This window comes from Brienomyrus brachyistius, unplaced genomic scaffold, assembly GCF_023856365.1.
Source record: "Brienomyrus brachyistius isolate T26 unplaced genomic scaffold, BBRACH_0.4 scaffold32, whole genome shotgun sequence".
Taxonomy (NCBI): Eukaryota; Metazoa; Chordata; class Actinopteri; order Osteoglossiformes; family Mormyridae; genus Brienomyrus; species Brienomyrus brachyistius.
The window spans coordinates 1,075,998-1,092,465 of NW_026042307.1; the positions used below are offsets into that span (position 1 = coordinate 1,075,998).

The 16,468-nt window shown below is 44.8% G+C and overlaps 2 protein-coding genes across 3 annotated transcripts in view; one reads left to right on the forward strand and one right to left on the reverse strand.

The window, feature by feature from the left end:
- Positions 1 to 16,468, reverse strand: part of LOC125721125 (lactose-binding lectin l-2-like) — a 116,523-nt gene that overhangs the window by 96,012 nt on the left and 4,043 nt on the right. The window contains exons 4-7 of one of the 2 annotated variants that reach the window (XM_048997122.1): positions 14,470 to 14,582; positions 12,963 to 13,088; positions 9,404 to 9,512; positions 8,397 to 8,494 (exon numbers count right to left, since the gene is read on the reverse strand). The exons of the other annotated variant lie outside the window; for it this stretch is intronic. Of the exons in view, the coding sequence (XP_048853079.1) occupies positions 8,427 to 8,494; positions 9,404 to 9,512; positions 12,963 to 13,088; positions 14,470 to 14,582 (416 nt within the window). The 3' untranslated portion in view covers positions 8,397 to 8,426. Of the gene's footprint in view, positions 1 to 8,396; positions 8,495 to 9,403; positions 9,513 to 12,962; positions 13,089 to 14,469; positions 14,583 to 16,468 lie in introns of those variants that run through there. 2 annotated transcript variants of the gene reach the window in all.
- The window catches only part of LOC125721126 (ladderlectin-like), a 124,172-nt gene that overhangs the window by 54,127 nt on the left and 53,577 nt on the right, over positions 1 to 16,468 (forward strand). The window lies entirely within an intron of this gene.

Consider the following 16,468-nt stretch of genomic DNA (forward strand, 5'->3'; position numbering starts at 1 on the left):
TTGAGGGTTTATGTATCTTTTACATATATCGAGATCTGCGCTACCAAAGATGTATATCAATTGTAGGGTATAGACACTGATTTTTTGAAAAAATTTCAACTTTGCAGCTCATTTTCTGAAAACTTTGTTTTTGTGGGATAGCCCACTTTACCTCTCAGGGGCACACTTGTGATGGATGGCTTATTTTTATTGTGTTATTTTAAATGAAAGGGTAAATCTGAAAGGGCACATTGTAAATATAGCTGTAACAATTATAAATATGTTATATACAGTGTTAGCCACCTTATCTTGTTTGAAACCTGTCCGAAATCTGGTTTAACAGCTTTTAACGTTAGACCTTTCCAGTGTTAGTGGAATAACTGAGACATTAAAAGCTGCTACACCTGGTCATGCAGTAAATGAGACGGCAGCAGAATTTGCACACGGCTCCAGAGGTGCAGAGTCTGTAACTTCTCCGTATTTCTTTCTTCTGTAGTCAGCTGACTGTCACTGTGAAAGATTGCATAGTATAGTCATTTTTACTCAGCAACAGTAACATACAATTGAAAAAATCAGGGTCGGCTTGTCCTGGGAGCAACTGACCTTGCTCAGTAGCCCAAAGTGACACTGAACAGGATCTGAACCCACGACTGTTAGGGTTATCTTCTTCTAAAGATACGCTGGAAACAAACCAGTCTCTGAACACAGAACAACACGCACAGCTGTGATGATCTTTTACTTGCTGCAAGGGAAGCCTGGTCCTGACCTCGAGGTGTCAGCCTCTCAGTCGAACTCAGCCAACTTCGAAAGAGGAACTCCCCTCACAGTGTCTTTTATTGAGGTACACAAACAGGATATGCAACGGACATTGAACATTGTTTATCACCCTGTATGGGGTGGAAATATTCAAGCGACAGTTCTTAAGCAGTGTTATTGCTAAATTAAGATCAAGCTGCTGCAGGGTGTTGTTTCCAAGCGTCTAGCAAAATGACAATAAAAAAAGTACATATTTCTCTAACATTTCCCTCCTGTTTGTCATTTTCTTCACTCCGTGTCTTAACCTTCAGGTAATGTATCATCTGCGTTTAACAGTTTCAGTACATCCTTCATCTAGACAGAAGTAAGAGTTTGATCATCAGGATCTATCTGAGTCAACAATGTATATGATAGAAATGTGTTGGCAATGGTTTTCTGAATCAGCATCCGAATACATGGTATGACACAAGGAAAGAAGCAACAGGTTAATAACAAAATGGCAATTATAGGCATCAGAATTTTAAACAGCAATTGCCACCATGTTCCGGAAGAAAACCAAGCCTACAAGTCCCAACCGGTGAGTGAAGTTCCTTCCGTATGTTTCTTAACATATGCTTGTAAGTCATTAAGCTGTTGAAGGGCGTCGTGAATTTTTCCTCCATCCTTATATTCGTCTGGAATGTAGGTGCAGCAGGTGTCGCCTATGAGTTTGCACACTCTTCCTTGGGATGCAGTGAGGAGATCTAGCACTAGGCGCTTCTGCAACACCATATTCCGTATCTGTTGTTGCTCCTTTGCAATGGCGTTACTGAGGTCCAGATACGCCATTTTAGGGGCACTCCTGTGTCCGCAGTCAGCCCCAGCCAGTTGAATTCCGTCTTAGGCACGACATCTCGCTTTCGTCGGGTGTGCCTACTAGGATGATGGTGAATGCTGGGCATAAAAAACACATGATCAGACAGTTTCACAAGAGCACAAAGTCCTCCCCAATTTTCTGGTAGGGACAGAAATGCCTTTTGACCGCATAACCAGTACCAGTCTGCCAACATTAATTTGTGGAATCCCCATGTGGGTAATGTGAGTGGTTTCCCACTTTCTGCTGAGCGTTACTCACCCCCCAATGGGAGAGAAGTCTCAGGAAGAGCAACCCTTTCCAGGCCATATTAATGAGCGTGGTTCAGACGATTTCTTCACCGGGTTGAGACCAGAGCGTCCTATTGACCTCTCCACCCTTTGTTACCGGACTTCCACCACTTCTCGTCGGTGGCCTGGAAATGTACTACCTTCTTACAGTGGGATTGGTGTATCCACGTAGGTCATTCAGCTATCTTGATGGTGGTTGGAGTGGTCAGCAGTACTTCATAAGGTCCCTTGTCACTATATATCACTTCTGGAGTCCCGTGCTCAGGGATAATGTTTTTGCTTATGGCCTTTGCCACTACGAGTACGTCGGCTTTCCTGGAGGGTATGATTTCTACCCATTTTGAGAATGGACAGATTAACACAAGGCAATACTTATAGCGATGGCAGTTCGACAATTCGATGAAATCCATGTGTAGTACCTGAAACGGGTATTCTGCTTGAGGAAAGAATCCTCGTTTAGGTCTGACGTTTCCTTTTGACTTATGTACAAAAAATTTTTGAAAAAATATTGAAATTTGGTGCATAGAAATGCTTTTATATTATTGCGACCATCCCTCCTGTTGAGACATGACAAAGCCCATGGCTCAATATTGCGGCTAATTTGTATAAGTTTTTCGGGAGGATTGGTTTGTTTTGAATGACGTACAGGTTCTCACTTAACTGGGCGCCTTGTTGGAGCCACCTTTTCTTTTCCGTGTGTAACCCGGGTAAAATAATAAGTATTGTGAATGTCTTTATATTTGTGTAATTAAGTTGCTTTATTCTAGAAAGGTGAGAAATGTTATGGTGGTTTAACCGGTGTTAATTTGTGATTGGTTGTTCAGTTTGTCTGTCTGTTAGCCCATTCACTGTTAAGCTGGGGGCGGGGAAAAGGAGAGAGCGGGAAGGGCTAGAAGGAAATGGTGGAGTTTGTCTGTGTTCGGGATGAGAGAGTTTTTATAAATACATAGTCCCTGTGTTTGGGGGAAAAGCTTTAGAAACCAGTGGAGTATGTGTGCATTGAACGGACAGTGAACGTGCTTATGTCCCCAATGGGTTTTACTGTCCCTAAAACGCCATTCGAAAGAATAGGCTAATGTTAGCTTGCCAACGCGGGGAGCTGACGCCATTATAGAAGCGGAACAGTCGCAAGCCCAGCGAGCGGTGAAGTTTTCACAGTGGAATAACCAAGGGGACTTTCGTCCGTCCGGAAGACCGAGAGAGGGGCAGCGGTGGATTTAGAGCGGTGTGGCTCGCCACCACACTGCCTTGTGAGAACCGGCGTGGGACGTGCACTGGAGGGGACTTTTGGACACCTGTTCGCCTCGTGGAGAGGATACAGCTACTTTTTCAACTCAATCAGGCCTGCATCGTTCAGTTAATGGGTACCCATTTTGTTTAATTCCATGTGAAATCGATGTAATGTTATTCTCGATTTATTTTCCATTTGTTCTGTGGTTTAGGGTTATCCAGTGTTTAAGGATTTTGTGGGGTACGGGACTGATTTATATTAAATTGTGTTATTTAAATTGTGATTGTTGACTGTATTGTGGGGGAAGGTTTTACGGGAGGGAAAGTGTGTGTGCGTTTAATATACAAGTGAACGGGACAAAGAGACAAAGTGGTAGTAACATATGGTATATTTGGGTCAGTTTAATATATACAGATTATGAACCCAGTGCTCTGCCGCAGCAACGGATTTAGGTAGACCGGGGAGGGTAGGGAGCGCTACACGTGTCTGTGGCACTTGTCTGCCTGTCTATCAGAATCTCTCTGGAGATTGGCATTTTTTCCTCTTCTGAGAGGAAGACGTGTGTATCATGCTGACCCTTTGCAACCTCCTTTGCTGTCTGATCAGCGAAAGCATTTCCTAATGAAACTGGATCCTTTCCGGTAGTGTGGGCGGCACATTTGCAGACTGCAATTTGTAGAGGGAGTTTAACCGCTCGGAGCAGCTGCTTTAATAAATCCGGCTCGAAGGACCAAGATGTTAGGGTTATCTTCTTCTAAAGATATGCTGGAAACAAACCAGTCTCTGAACACAGAACAACACGCACAGCTGTGATGATCTTTTACTTGCTGCAAGGGAAGCCCGGTTCTGACCTCGAGGTGTCAGCCTCTCAGTCGAACTCAGCCAGCTTCGAAAGAGGAACTCCCCTCGCAGTGTCTTTTATTGAGGTACACAAACAGGATATGCAACGGACATTGAACATTGTTTATCACCCTGTATGGGGTGGAAATATTCAAGCGACAGTTCTTAAGCAGTGTTATTGTTAAATTAAGATCAAGCTGCTGCAGGGTGTTGTTTCCAAGCGTCTAGCAAAATGACAATAAAAAAAGTACATATTTCTCTAACAACGACCTTCTAATCACCAGCAGATTCCCAAGCCACACAATACGCTGAATGCTCTGATGGCACCGTGATTTACCTTAGGAGAGGAGGGTAAAGTCACAACTCATAATAACGTTCTGCCCCTAGTTTTGTTTGATAAGGTAATCATGTTAGCTGTGTATTTTTTTCTGTCATTACTCAGCGTGTGGTATATTCAAGTTTGTGTCCATAAATATTTTTAATATATTCCAGCCGACATTGAAAGATAATACTGTACAGCTTTGTTTTAGTGGGGCCATTTTCCATTTGGAGTGAGAAACTATGTTGGCAGAGCTTACAAAAATGCTTGAAATATTAGGTTCACCTCCAAGAGTCAGCATGTATATCCACACAGCTGACTTATGATTAAATGACACATTTCCCTCATGAGCTGTTTGATTTTTCTATTTTTATCATTTTTTGTAGTTGCTCTATACACCTGTAAAATAGCTCATCATTATTGCACACATAATTAACATTGTACTACATAAAAAACATTGTCACGGGTTTTGGTCAATGATGTTATAGGAACGTTCGTGTTACATTTTAATGCTGCATCCTTATAAGGGTGCTTTCGAACACCAAATATGTCAGGGCAGCACCTTAAGGTTGACCCATTTTGTAGGCTCCTTCAAATATGGTACAAAGAAATCGAAAAAGACATAAACAACGAAACAAATAAATAAATATGTGCATACAGATACATGCATACCTACCTACATGCATAAATGATAGGTGCCAGAGTGCCACCTACAGGATATTTAGTGCAGCGTTTTCCCAGTGTTGTGTGAATCTCCAGCCTCAGCCTAAGACGGGTAGTTACTGGTCAATGTTTCATGCCATAGTCTTTGCTTTGCTCTTTTCTTTGGGGGGGGGGTTCAGTATAAGGCACAGATCAGGCTAATCTAAATGACATGTAGCGATAACCTTATGAGAAAACATTGCTGACTAGGAATGAATGTTTTCTGAAATTTTATTTAACCCATCAATGACACTGCGGTCAATATACCCGCGGTTTGTGATAAACGTTCAAGGCATCCACGCATAAAATGTAGTGGGCAGTGCTGGCTTGTGGGCAGTGGTAGCTTCATAGTTAGGGAAGCACATTTGTTATTGAAAGATTGCTGGTTCAAATCCCCAACCTGCTACAGTAGGTACCTCCCCCAAGCACTGCTCCCTGGGCACTGAATTAGCTGCCCCCTGCTGTGTCGCGATGTCACATATGGGTTAAATGCAGAGGGCACATTTTGTTGTTGGGCACTGTATGCTGTGTTGTGTCAGCAATGACCACTGATCACCTAATTCTAAAGTGCATGCACAAACATAACATTACGGCATCAGATCGCTTTTAGGAAAATAAAGGCTGGTTCATCATTCACCAAACCTCACTGTTGTGGTACATGTGCAGGGAATATCATCATAATATAAATAATTATTCTGATATTCCCTGCACATGTACCACAGCAGTGAGGTTTGGTCCATCTTTCTTTAAGAACTGGGCATCGGGGAAAACCAAAAACACACAATGAAAAGCATAACACGCTGTACTGCAGGTCAGGTTGGGATGCATGTGCTGATGCAGTGCATTGCCGCATCCACCACGGGGCGAAACTCCTCAGTATTCTTGCCAGTGACCCCCAGGCAGACAGACACTCTGGAAATGGCCATCCATCTGCCGCAGCCAGGTGTTACGTGGGCGTCCCCTCGGCCTTGTCAAGCCGCTTGGCTCCTCAGCAATGAGGATCCTACGAGCTGGATCACCGTCAGGGAAACGCGCCACATGACCGTAATGCCGTAACTGACGCTCCCTCACAGTGCAGGTAATGTGCCTCATTCGGCAACCGCTTAACTATCTGCACTATTTCTGCAAAACAAAACCTACAGCGGGTCGTGTCCGTCTCTAATCTAGTGTGTCCATTTACCTATGTGCTACACAATGTAACACACAAACAGGAATCAAATGGAGAAAATGGTACATACCATAACTTAATGTGAAAACTATATAACAGACAGTGAATGAGTAAACTACAGTAAACAGCAATAGAAAGCGTGTGAATCTACACTGACCCAACCTAACACAAACAAACGGGGTGAGCTATATATGCAAAATTATTTACAACAATCTCGGGGTCTTGTTCACGAGTGAGGGAAGGATGGAGCGGGAGATCGACAGGCGGATCGGTGCGGCGTCAGCAGTCATGCGGGCGCTGCATCGGTCTGTCATGGTGAAGAAGGAGCTGAGCCAAAAGGCGAAGCTCTCGATTTACCAGTCGATCTACGTTCCTACCCTCACCTATGGTCATAAGGTAGTGACCGAAAGAATGAGGTCGTGAATGTGAAATGTGTTTCCTCTGCAGGGTGGCTGGGCTCTCCCTTAGAGACAGGGTGAGGAGCTCAGTCATTCGGGAGAGATTCAGAGTAGAGCCGCTGCTCCTCCGTATTGAGAGGAGCCAGATGAGGTGGCTCGAGCATCTGCTTTGGATGCCTCCTGGACGCTTCCCAGGTATGGTGTTCTGGGCGTGTCCCAATTCCCAGTGGGAAGACCCAGGACACGCTGGAGACATTATGTTTCTCGGCTGGTCTGGGAACGCCTTATATAACCCATAGCACTATAGAACAGTTTCAATTTTAAGTTAATTTGAGGTCAATGTGTCCCTGAGTCAACAAGGAGGGGCTTATGTTTGAGTCTTTAGCCAATCACAGTCTTCATGGTGTCACATTACCATATTTGTCAGTTTTTTTCTCATTTTCAAACTCAAGGCTTCTGTCCCTGAGGCTGGCAGTGTCTGTGCCTCAGCAGGCTAAGCCTCTGTGTTTATCAAAAGATCGCTGATTCAACCTTCATTATTATTATTATTTAATGAAGATGCACCCTTACATTGCTCCATACAGTCTTTGCAGGCAAACAAATTCCTGTGTTTTGTCTATGTTTATCTTCACTAAAGGCATGCACAACAAAGCAGGTACTTTGGAAATCTGTGTATCTTCCGGTTTAAGACGGAACACTGCTGTCAGTTTATGCGGTGATGTCATACAATGAAGACTGATCCTTCTTTTTGCTGTCACTTAGTACTGCTGCATCAAGTTTGTTGTGATTTGTCTCAAAATTCGAACAGGTCCAGATCTTCACCTATACAATGTGGCTGCAGCTTGGAAAAGATCGGACAACGCATTTTTCAGTCATCATGCTGACAAGATCAAGTGTCTGCGCCTGCGCCTGCCTCCTCTTTGTTATCACTGTGCAGTGCTGCTTCAGTTTTGGTGTGATTTGTCTCAGAATTTGATCAGGTCCAGATCTTCACCCTTAAAAAATGTTGGCAAAGGCTGAAAAAGATCTGTCAAATACTTTTTGAGTTATCGTGCTAATAAACTCAAAATTCTGAAACTACCCTTGTTTTTGCTATAACTATGCAGTTCTTCAGTTTTGGCGCGACCTGACTAAAAATGTTATCACTTGCAGCTTGTCATCCCATTAATGTCACTGCAAAGTTAGACAAGGATCCATAAAATTCTTTTAAATTTACTGTGCTAACAATACTAAGTGTCTTTTACAGCCGCTGTTTCCTTCCTTGCTGCCACACAGCACTGCTCCTTCATTTTTGGAGCAATTAATCTGAAAATTAAATCAGACATAGACCATCATGTTTTTCATGCTGCAGTAATCACATTCACCACGTCAAATGCTGTCTGCTTTCACCCTTCCCTTTCCTGTCATTAAATAGTGTTGCTTCACTTTTGGGATGATCTCTCTCTAAATGAAAAAAAAATCCAGCTAATCACCTATACTGTAAAATGCAAAATCTGAAAAATATCAATCACATGTTTTTGTGTTGCTGGTTTAATAGGCACAGTGTCTGTGGTGGTGGCAGCGGACCGGTCCCAGACCCATGTGTATTCTCTGGAGTCCAGGTAATATAACACGGAATAGCCAGGCTGTGTGGCTGTAAAGGCCTAGAATCCCTACTCTAGGTACTTGGTGACCTAATTGCTATAAACTACTTAACTCCACTGTGATTTTTGGCAATAACACTACTTACTTGAGATAATTTGATGCTATAGCAGAAGCATTTATTATAGCTAAAGGTTTACACAGGTATACAATTTGCAAAGAATCTTTTGTGAAAAACTGTTACTCATTGCTAAGACAATAAGGAAAAAAAACAATGATCTTGCAGGCACTGTCCGGACAGTGAGGAAACTAACGCAGTTTGGCACAGACAGAAGGCGACATTGTTGTACATCGTAGGTTGTTCCATCCCTTGTCATCTATATAAAAGGAAAAAACAAAGAGGAATTAATGGTTAATACTGATCGATGTATCGGTACATTAATGGTTAACATGACACTGATGTATCAGTACATCTAAAATAACATGAAAACAGTGAAATATGTCCTCTAACTGCTTATCCTGGTTAGACTTGACAGGGATCTGGGGCCTGTCCTAGGTAGCACAGGGCCCATGACAGAGTGGGCATAGACACACACACACACACACACACACACACACATACAGTACAGACATCTGCATCTTATCATACAAGATCTTTGCCATTTTTTTAATGAATTTGCAAATTTTTATCACAATGTGGTAAAATGATTTGATAAAATGATTTGGCCATCACTAAATCCAAAAGTAACACAATGTGATATTTTTCTAATGTTCAGCCCAAAATAAATATCCTTTCATGTAACATTATGGAGGATATGGTGCAGACTGTGTATGGCATAGATATACTTTATTTATTTATTTATTTATTTATTTTTGGCGGGAGGGAGCTGCAGACATTGGGGTCACTGCCCCCAGCCCCCCATTTTCCAACGCCGTTGCTGATTATATGAAAACTTAGAAAAGTCTTATCTCAAGCCGACTAACTATTGCAATCCTTGCATGTACATAACATGCAATGTCGATATTAATATTGCACAACATCCAGCCCTATTTCTTACCCAGAGCTAATCTGCACAGTCCAAGGAGACACACAAACACCATACACACACAAGGAGTGAACCGTTTACTATTCTATTAAAAAATGTGTGGTTATAGGTTTTTAACACCCTTACAGAAAATCAAAATTAACAGAAAGTCCATTGAAGATCCAATATAAATGTTACCTTTTTAGACAGAAATCCTACAAGAAACATTTTAAACTCATTTGGTTCTGCATTGGATATTACCTCCATAGTTAAGCCCTACACAGTCTTCTATTCCAGGGTTATTCGGTTCTCCGGGGTTCCATTTGGTAAAGTCAAAAGGAGTCCCATCAATCCAGAGCCAGGTTCCTACCTGTACAAGTTGGAAGATTAGGGGATAGAGGTCATTCTTTGAGAGTCATTCCATGAGTACGTTTAATTGAAAACATTTTATATCCCATTAAATAAGCATGTTACCGTAGGATCTCTACATTACGTGTAATGTTGCAATATCATTAGGCCCCTGTACCTATAACTGGAAGTTTGCTGGTTTGAATCATGTCCTTGGCAAAATAGTCACACATCCACTGGGCTCGTGAGCAAGGCCCCCCCCCCCCCCCCCCAAAAAAAAGATAAATGGCTGACACTGTGCATCAACCCCAAGCTTCACTCTCACTTAGATACCCATCTATGGAAAGCTTGTGAAGTTAAACAACATGGTCAAGGACAAGTCTCATACCCCCTCCCTTTGAAGCACAGCCATCTGGCAATTAAAAGCCAAACAAACCGACTGAAGAACAGTTTTTATCCAAGGGCTGTGGCCGCCATCAAACCCCTCTTCCAGAACAGTGAAAAGTAACTGTGTGCACATGTTTAAGACCACATACACTGGAACAAGGCCTTTAATAATCTGCACTAAAAGCACTTTTATGCTGCTGCTGAATTCTTGTGCTGCTTAACTTAATGCTACTATTCATTTCGCTGCTTCCTTTAGTCTGTGCTCAGTTTTATGTAATTTATCTGGTGTCTTGTGTGTTTTTAATGACCAGAGAGTAGCAAAGCAGTGTTTCATTGTACTGAATGTATAATGACAATAAAGCTTAATTAATTAATTCATTCATTCATTCATCCATTAATTCATTCATATGTGTGTATGTCTCAAAGGCAGGGATATGCAAAAGTCAGTACTCTAGTGTACCGATATTCATACTTGTGCACATAGTAAATAAAGCATAATTTAGTTTTTTTCTTTCCCATTTCATTTTGTATTCTGACCGTTATCAGCACCGTGGTTATGCTGGTTAAGATATTCTCTCTATCCACATGAACCTCCGGGCCATATTTTTTTTTAGAAATTAACCTAGACAGATTACTTTTACCATTTGTCTGTTGTCTGTTGTCTTTACCATTTGTCAAGTTGTCTGACCAACATCCGTTTGAATATCTGTAGGAAATCCATAAGAGAAGTGTCATGCCCGGCTCGTCCGCTCCTCCTGTGTGCCACGCCCCCTGCTTACCCACATGTGTTTCCCGGATCGTACCCAGCTGTGTCCGTTTACTTTCAATCAGTCTTGTGTATTTAAGTCCTGGTCTCCCCAGTTTTCCTTGTCTGTCATTGATGTTACCCGGTGTTCGTCCGTGCCTGTTGAGATTAAACCCTCGTTTGCCCCGATTCCTGCCTGCCTGTTTTTGGATTGCTCGCGCTTCCTGAGCGATCTTCCATTCTGCACGCCCGTGACAGAATGACAGACCGTAAGAAAAGGAGGAAGCAGAGGAGAGGAAAGCCCCTGCCTGAGCCCATCCGACTGGGCACATGCTCCCTCGCCGACTCCTGGTCTCTCGCTGAGGACGAGAGAGAGGGGCTCGTCCAGGGCTCCGTCCCTGACCCGCTCCATATGGGAGCTCACTTCCTGGCGAGGGTCGGGGCTTCCAGCAGCGACGACGAGGACATTCCCTTCTCGTTTCCCGAGCTGGAGCCGTTCGCTCCGGATGAACTACTGCCCCTGCACCGGTATAAACACCGGCCCGAACACCTGGCTAATTGGGCAGGTATTAGGGCCGTAAGGGACTCGATCCCCCGAGTGCCCCGGGTCCCGAAGAGGACCGCGCCCGTCTCCCCCTCCCAGGACGTGCCAGTTCTGCCTGCGCTATCAGCGCAGCTCCAGCCTCTGCAGCCGGAGCAGCCATCATCGCTGTCCGGTATGTCTGCGCAGCTTCCTCCACCTGCGGACCCCGCTCCCGTGCAGCCGCCGCTGCCTGCGGACCCCGCTCCCGTGCAGCCGCCGCTGCCTGCGGACCCCGCTCCCGTGCAGCCGCCCCCTCTGCAGCAGCCTGCAGCTCCCGTGCAGCCGCCCCCTCTGCAGCAGCCTGCAGCTCCCGGGCCGGCGCCCCCTCTGCAGCAGCCTGCAGCTACCGGGCCGGCGCCCCCTCTGCAGCAGCCTGCAGCTCCCGGGCCGGTGCCCCCTCCACGACCTGCCCTTGTGACTGTGCCCCCAGTGACTCCTCTGCCCTTGCCCCAGCGTCCTCGGCCCCGACCGAGAGGCGTGATGTTTGTGTCCCGTAAGGGGCGGGGACACAGACGCAGGGCTGGGGTCCCGCCCGCCCTGCCCCCTGGCTCGCCCTGCCTCGCCTGCGCTGGGGCTCGGTTGGCGCCCGCGGGTCCTGGCCCTCCGGGTCGGCTGCCTCGCTCCCCCCGTCCGTGCCTGGTCGGTCCCCTGAGGGCTCCCCGACGGTGGTTCCTCCGTCGCCAGCGGGTCCACCCGCTCGTCCGCGGCAGATGACGTCGCCGCATGCGGCAGCTCCCCCCCTCGCCTTGTCCTCGCCAGGGTCCCCTCCTGCTCCTTCGTCCCCTTCCCCGGTGCTCCCTCCTGCTCCCTCCCTGGCCCCTCCGTGGGTCCCTCGCCCTGTCTCCTCTGCCCCTCCGGGGTCCCCTCCGGCTCCGGCCTCCCGGCCGGCTGCGGCCCCTCTGGCCGCCCCCCGTCGCCCGCTGGGGCTCCCTCGGGCTTCTCCCTGTTCCCCCGCCTTCTCTCCCTTCTTCCCTGCCTCGGTCCCTCTTTCCCTTGCTCCCCCTTTCTCTGTTCCTGGTCCCTTTGTTCTGCCCCGCTCCGTTCCTGGTTTCCCGTCGCTCCCTCCCGTCACTCCCGCTCCTTTTGTTCCTCCTGTTCCCTCTGTTTCTCCCTTCCTGATCTGTCTCTCTGCCTTCCCGTCCCTTTGTCAGCTTCTGTCTTACGTCTTGTCCCTGGCTTTGTTCTGTGTCTCCGTCTTGTTCCCGGTCCCGTGTTGATGGATTCTGTTTTTGTTTTTCAGGTCCTGTTTTACCTCGTCCCGTCCGTCGCCCCCTTCCTTGGCGCGCCCAGAGAAGCGCGCCTTTGGGGGGGGGGTTCTGTCATGCCCGGCTCGTGCGCTCCTCCTGTGTGCCACGCCCCCTGCTTACCCACGTGTGTTTCCCGGATCGTACCCAGCTGTGTCCGTTTACTTTCAATCAGTCTTGTGTATTTAAGTCCTGGTCTCCCCAGTTTTCCTTGTCTGTCATTGATGTTACCCGGTGTTCGTCCGTGCCTGTTGAGATTAAACCCTCGTTTGCCCCGATTCCTGCCTGCCTGTTTTTGGATCGCTCGCGCTTCCTGAGCGATCTTCCGTTCTGCACGCCCATGACAAGAAGAGCATGCAAACTGCACACACAGAGCAGAGATGGGATTCGACCCAGTAGGTGTGAGCCGTCACATCACCACACACCAGCTAGAGTAACTTAAAACAAAATGGTGTAATATTACAGTATTTACATTCCGTTTCAAACTGTATTATATAATTCCAATCAGTTTACCTTTACAGCATCAAATGCACCAATCCAGGCCGGAGGAAAATGGCTGCCTGTGACTTTCTGCACAAACTGGTACTCTTCAAAACTGTGGATGGATGCCAAAGTCCCTTTTAAATGGATGCAGTTGTTCTGTGCAGAAGAAAACAGAACAGGGCCAGTTTATAAATTGATGAATCCCTTAATCATAAACTCTTCATTGGGCACCTAGTATTTTCAGTTTTATTGGGAACTTTTCTTTATTATGCCACTCGCATTCATAAATTTAGTTTTATTTATTCTGTGTCACGCCCAGCTCGTACGATCCCCGTGTGTTTGTATTATAGTTCCCAAATGTCGAGGAATGCAAATTACCAGGTAGCTTACATGGGGCATGAGTCAAAAGAAATTCGTTATTTAATGTCATTGTATTATTATGTTTAATCAGTCAGCAAGACCAATATAAAAGAAGTAGTTTGTTCATCGCATATCACTAGTATTCCTAAATTCCAGCTCCTGTAGACCCAGACAGCTCTGCTTCACCTGTTGTCTTTAGGAAACCACCACTGAACAGGACCCATCTGGTTAACAGTGTTGGGGAAGTTACTCACAGAAGTAATCCATTGCAGTCAGAGGTGGAATGTTCAGGACCAAAAAGCACAAATCTAGACCAAGGTTTTGTTTCAACCAACCACAGTCAAAAAAGTTACTTTGAAAGAACTCAATTGAATCATAGACAGTGGTCCCACCCAACTACAATGAGTATTTTGAAAATGAAACATTCTTTTTACATTGTTACATAACATAGTTGAGTCAGTCTCACTCAATTTTCTCATGTCTAATTAAACCAACTGAATTAGTTTCTAGATTATGTAATATTATTTATCAGGGCTAAGAGAATGCAAGAGCTCCCCTAGTGGCTATAGGAGTGCATGTTTCCTAGAGCAGATATAATGAACAGCAGCCTCATTGCATTTAGACCACAACTTGGAATAGAAGAACAAATCAAATCATTTTGCTCATTTAATATTTAGATTTTATGAAGAACCACCACTGTTCAGTTTTTATTATAGACAACATCCTGTAAGGTTTTGGCAGAATCCTTTTCATGATGATGAGTGGAATAAACCACCTTAGAATATATACCCAATTTAAACAGAGTAATTTAGTTGGTTTAATTAGACATGAGAAAATGATTAACTCAGCTATGTTCTGTTCTCAGAACACAAAGTCAATGCATCAACTTAAACAGAATGTTTCATTTTCAAAATACTCATTCTATTTGTGTGAAACTGTCTATGATTCAATTGAGTTAATTCAAAGTAACTTTTTTCAGTGTGCTTGATTGAAACAAAACCTTGGTCTGGATTTGTACTTTCTAGAAATGAACTTTCCACCTAATTTCCCCAACACTGATTAGAGATACATGAATCCTCCAGTTTTCCCATGTACATTACGAAATGCTCTTCAAGGATTCATTAATAAGTGCAGCACAATCTCAAATAATCAAGATTTTATCAGTAGTGGCATTTACCTGTGCATCCACCCATGATTTTGGTTGTCCTTCAAAGTAGAAGCAGCGTGAATGATACTGATACCAACCACCAGGGCAATTGGCTGTAGGGATGTTCAATCCTGAAGAAAATCCTGTAGAATGAAGGAGGGGTGTTAGTTTTGGTTTAGCTGACTTAATTATAATTAGGTGTTATGACAGTTACAGCCTTCACAATAGAGAAGCTACATACCTACTGTATTCTTTAAATCCCCTATCTGATAACTTTAATTTTAGTCATATATATATATATATATATATATATAAACACACACGCACAGCTCAAAAAAATATAAGAAACACTTTGAAAACACATCAGATCTCAATGAAAAAAAAGTCATGTTGGATATCTATACATATATGGACTGAGTAATGTGTTAGGAAGGAAAGGATGCCCATGGTTAGATGGAGATGAAAACTATCAACCTACAGAGGGCTGAATTCAAAGACTCCCTGAAAATCACAGCGAAAAAATGATGCGGCAGACTAGTCCATTTTGCCGAAATTTCATTGCAGCAACTCAAAATCATACTCAGTAGTTTTTATGGCCCCATGTGCGTACAATGTCGGGACACGCTACTAATATCCTGGATCTCCTCTCAGATATGGGCCAGGACATCACTGAGCTCCTGGACAGTCTGAGATGCAACCTGGCAGCATCGGATGGACAAAACATAATGTCCCAGAGGTGTTCTATTGGATTTAGGTCAGGCGAGTGTGGGGGCCAGTCAATGGTATCAATTCTTTCACCCTCCAGGAACTGCCTACATGCTCTTGCCACATGAGGTCGGGCATTGTCGTGCACCAGGAGGAACCCAGGACCCACTGCACCAGCATAGGGTCTGATAATAGGTCCAAGGATTTCATCCAGACACCTAATGGCAGTCAAGGTGCCATTGTCTAACCTGTAGAGGTCTGTGCGTCCCTCCATGGATATGACTCGTCAGACCATCACTGACCCCCCACCAAACCGGTCAGGCTGAACAATGCTGCAGGCAGCATAACGTTCTCCATGGCTTCTCCAGACCCTTTCACGCCTGTCACATGTGCTCAGGGTGAACCTGCTCTCATCTGTGAAAAGCACAGGGTGCCAGTGGCAGACCTGCAAATTCTGGTATTCTATGGAAAATGCCCTCAGGCCACCCTCATGAAGTCTGTCTCTGACCAAATAATCAGAGACATTCACGCCAGTGGCCTGCTGGAGGTCATTTTGTAGGGCTCTGGCAGTGCTCATCCTGTACCTCCTTGCACAAAGGAGCAGATACCGGTCCTGCTGGTGAGTTAAGGACCTTCTACGGCCCTGTCCAACTGTCCCTGAGTATCTGCCAGTCTCCTGGAATCTCCCCCATGCCCTTGAGACTGTGTTGGGATACAGAGCAAACTATCTGGTAATGGCATGTATTGATGCACCATCCTGGAGAAGTTGGACTACCTGTGCAACCTCTGTAGGCTCCAGGTATCGCCTCATTCTACCAGTAGTGACACTGACTGTCGGCAAATGCAAGACTAGTGAAAAAACAGTCAGAAAAGATGAGGGAATAATGTCAGTGGCCTCCAGCTGTTAAACCATTCCTGTTTTGGGGGTCGTATCATTGTTACCCCTCTAGTGCGCCTGTTGTTAATTTTAATAACATCAAAGCAGCTGAAACTGATTAACAACCCCCTCCGCTACTTAACTGACCAGATCAATATCCCAGCAGTTTTATTGACTTGATGCTATACTCTGATTAAAAAGTGTTCCTTTAATTTTTCTGAGCTGTCTGTGTGGGGAGATATATATATATATATATATATATATATATAAATTTATTTACTTTTTTTATTAAAGTGGTTGAAGTTTTAGTCTTAAACATTACCTGAATATCATGAACATTTTATATCTTGGGGGTCACCAGTGCTTGAAGTTGGAAAAACAGGTACCAGTACTCAACTTGTTAAACAGTACCAGCAGATTATGAAGAAAAACACAAAGAGATTATGG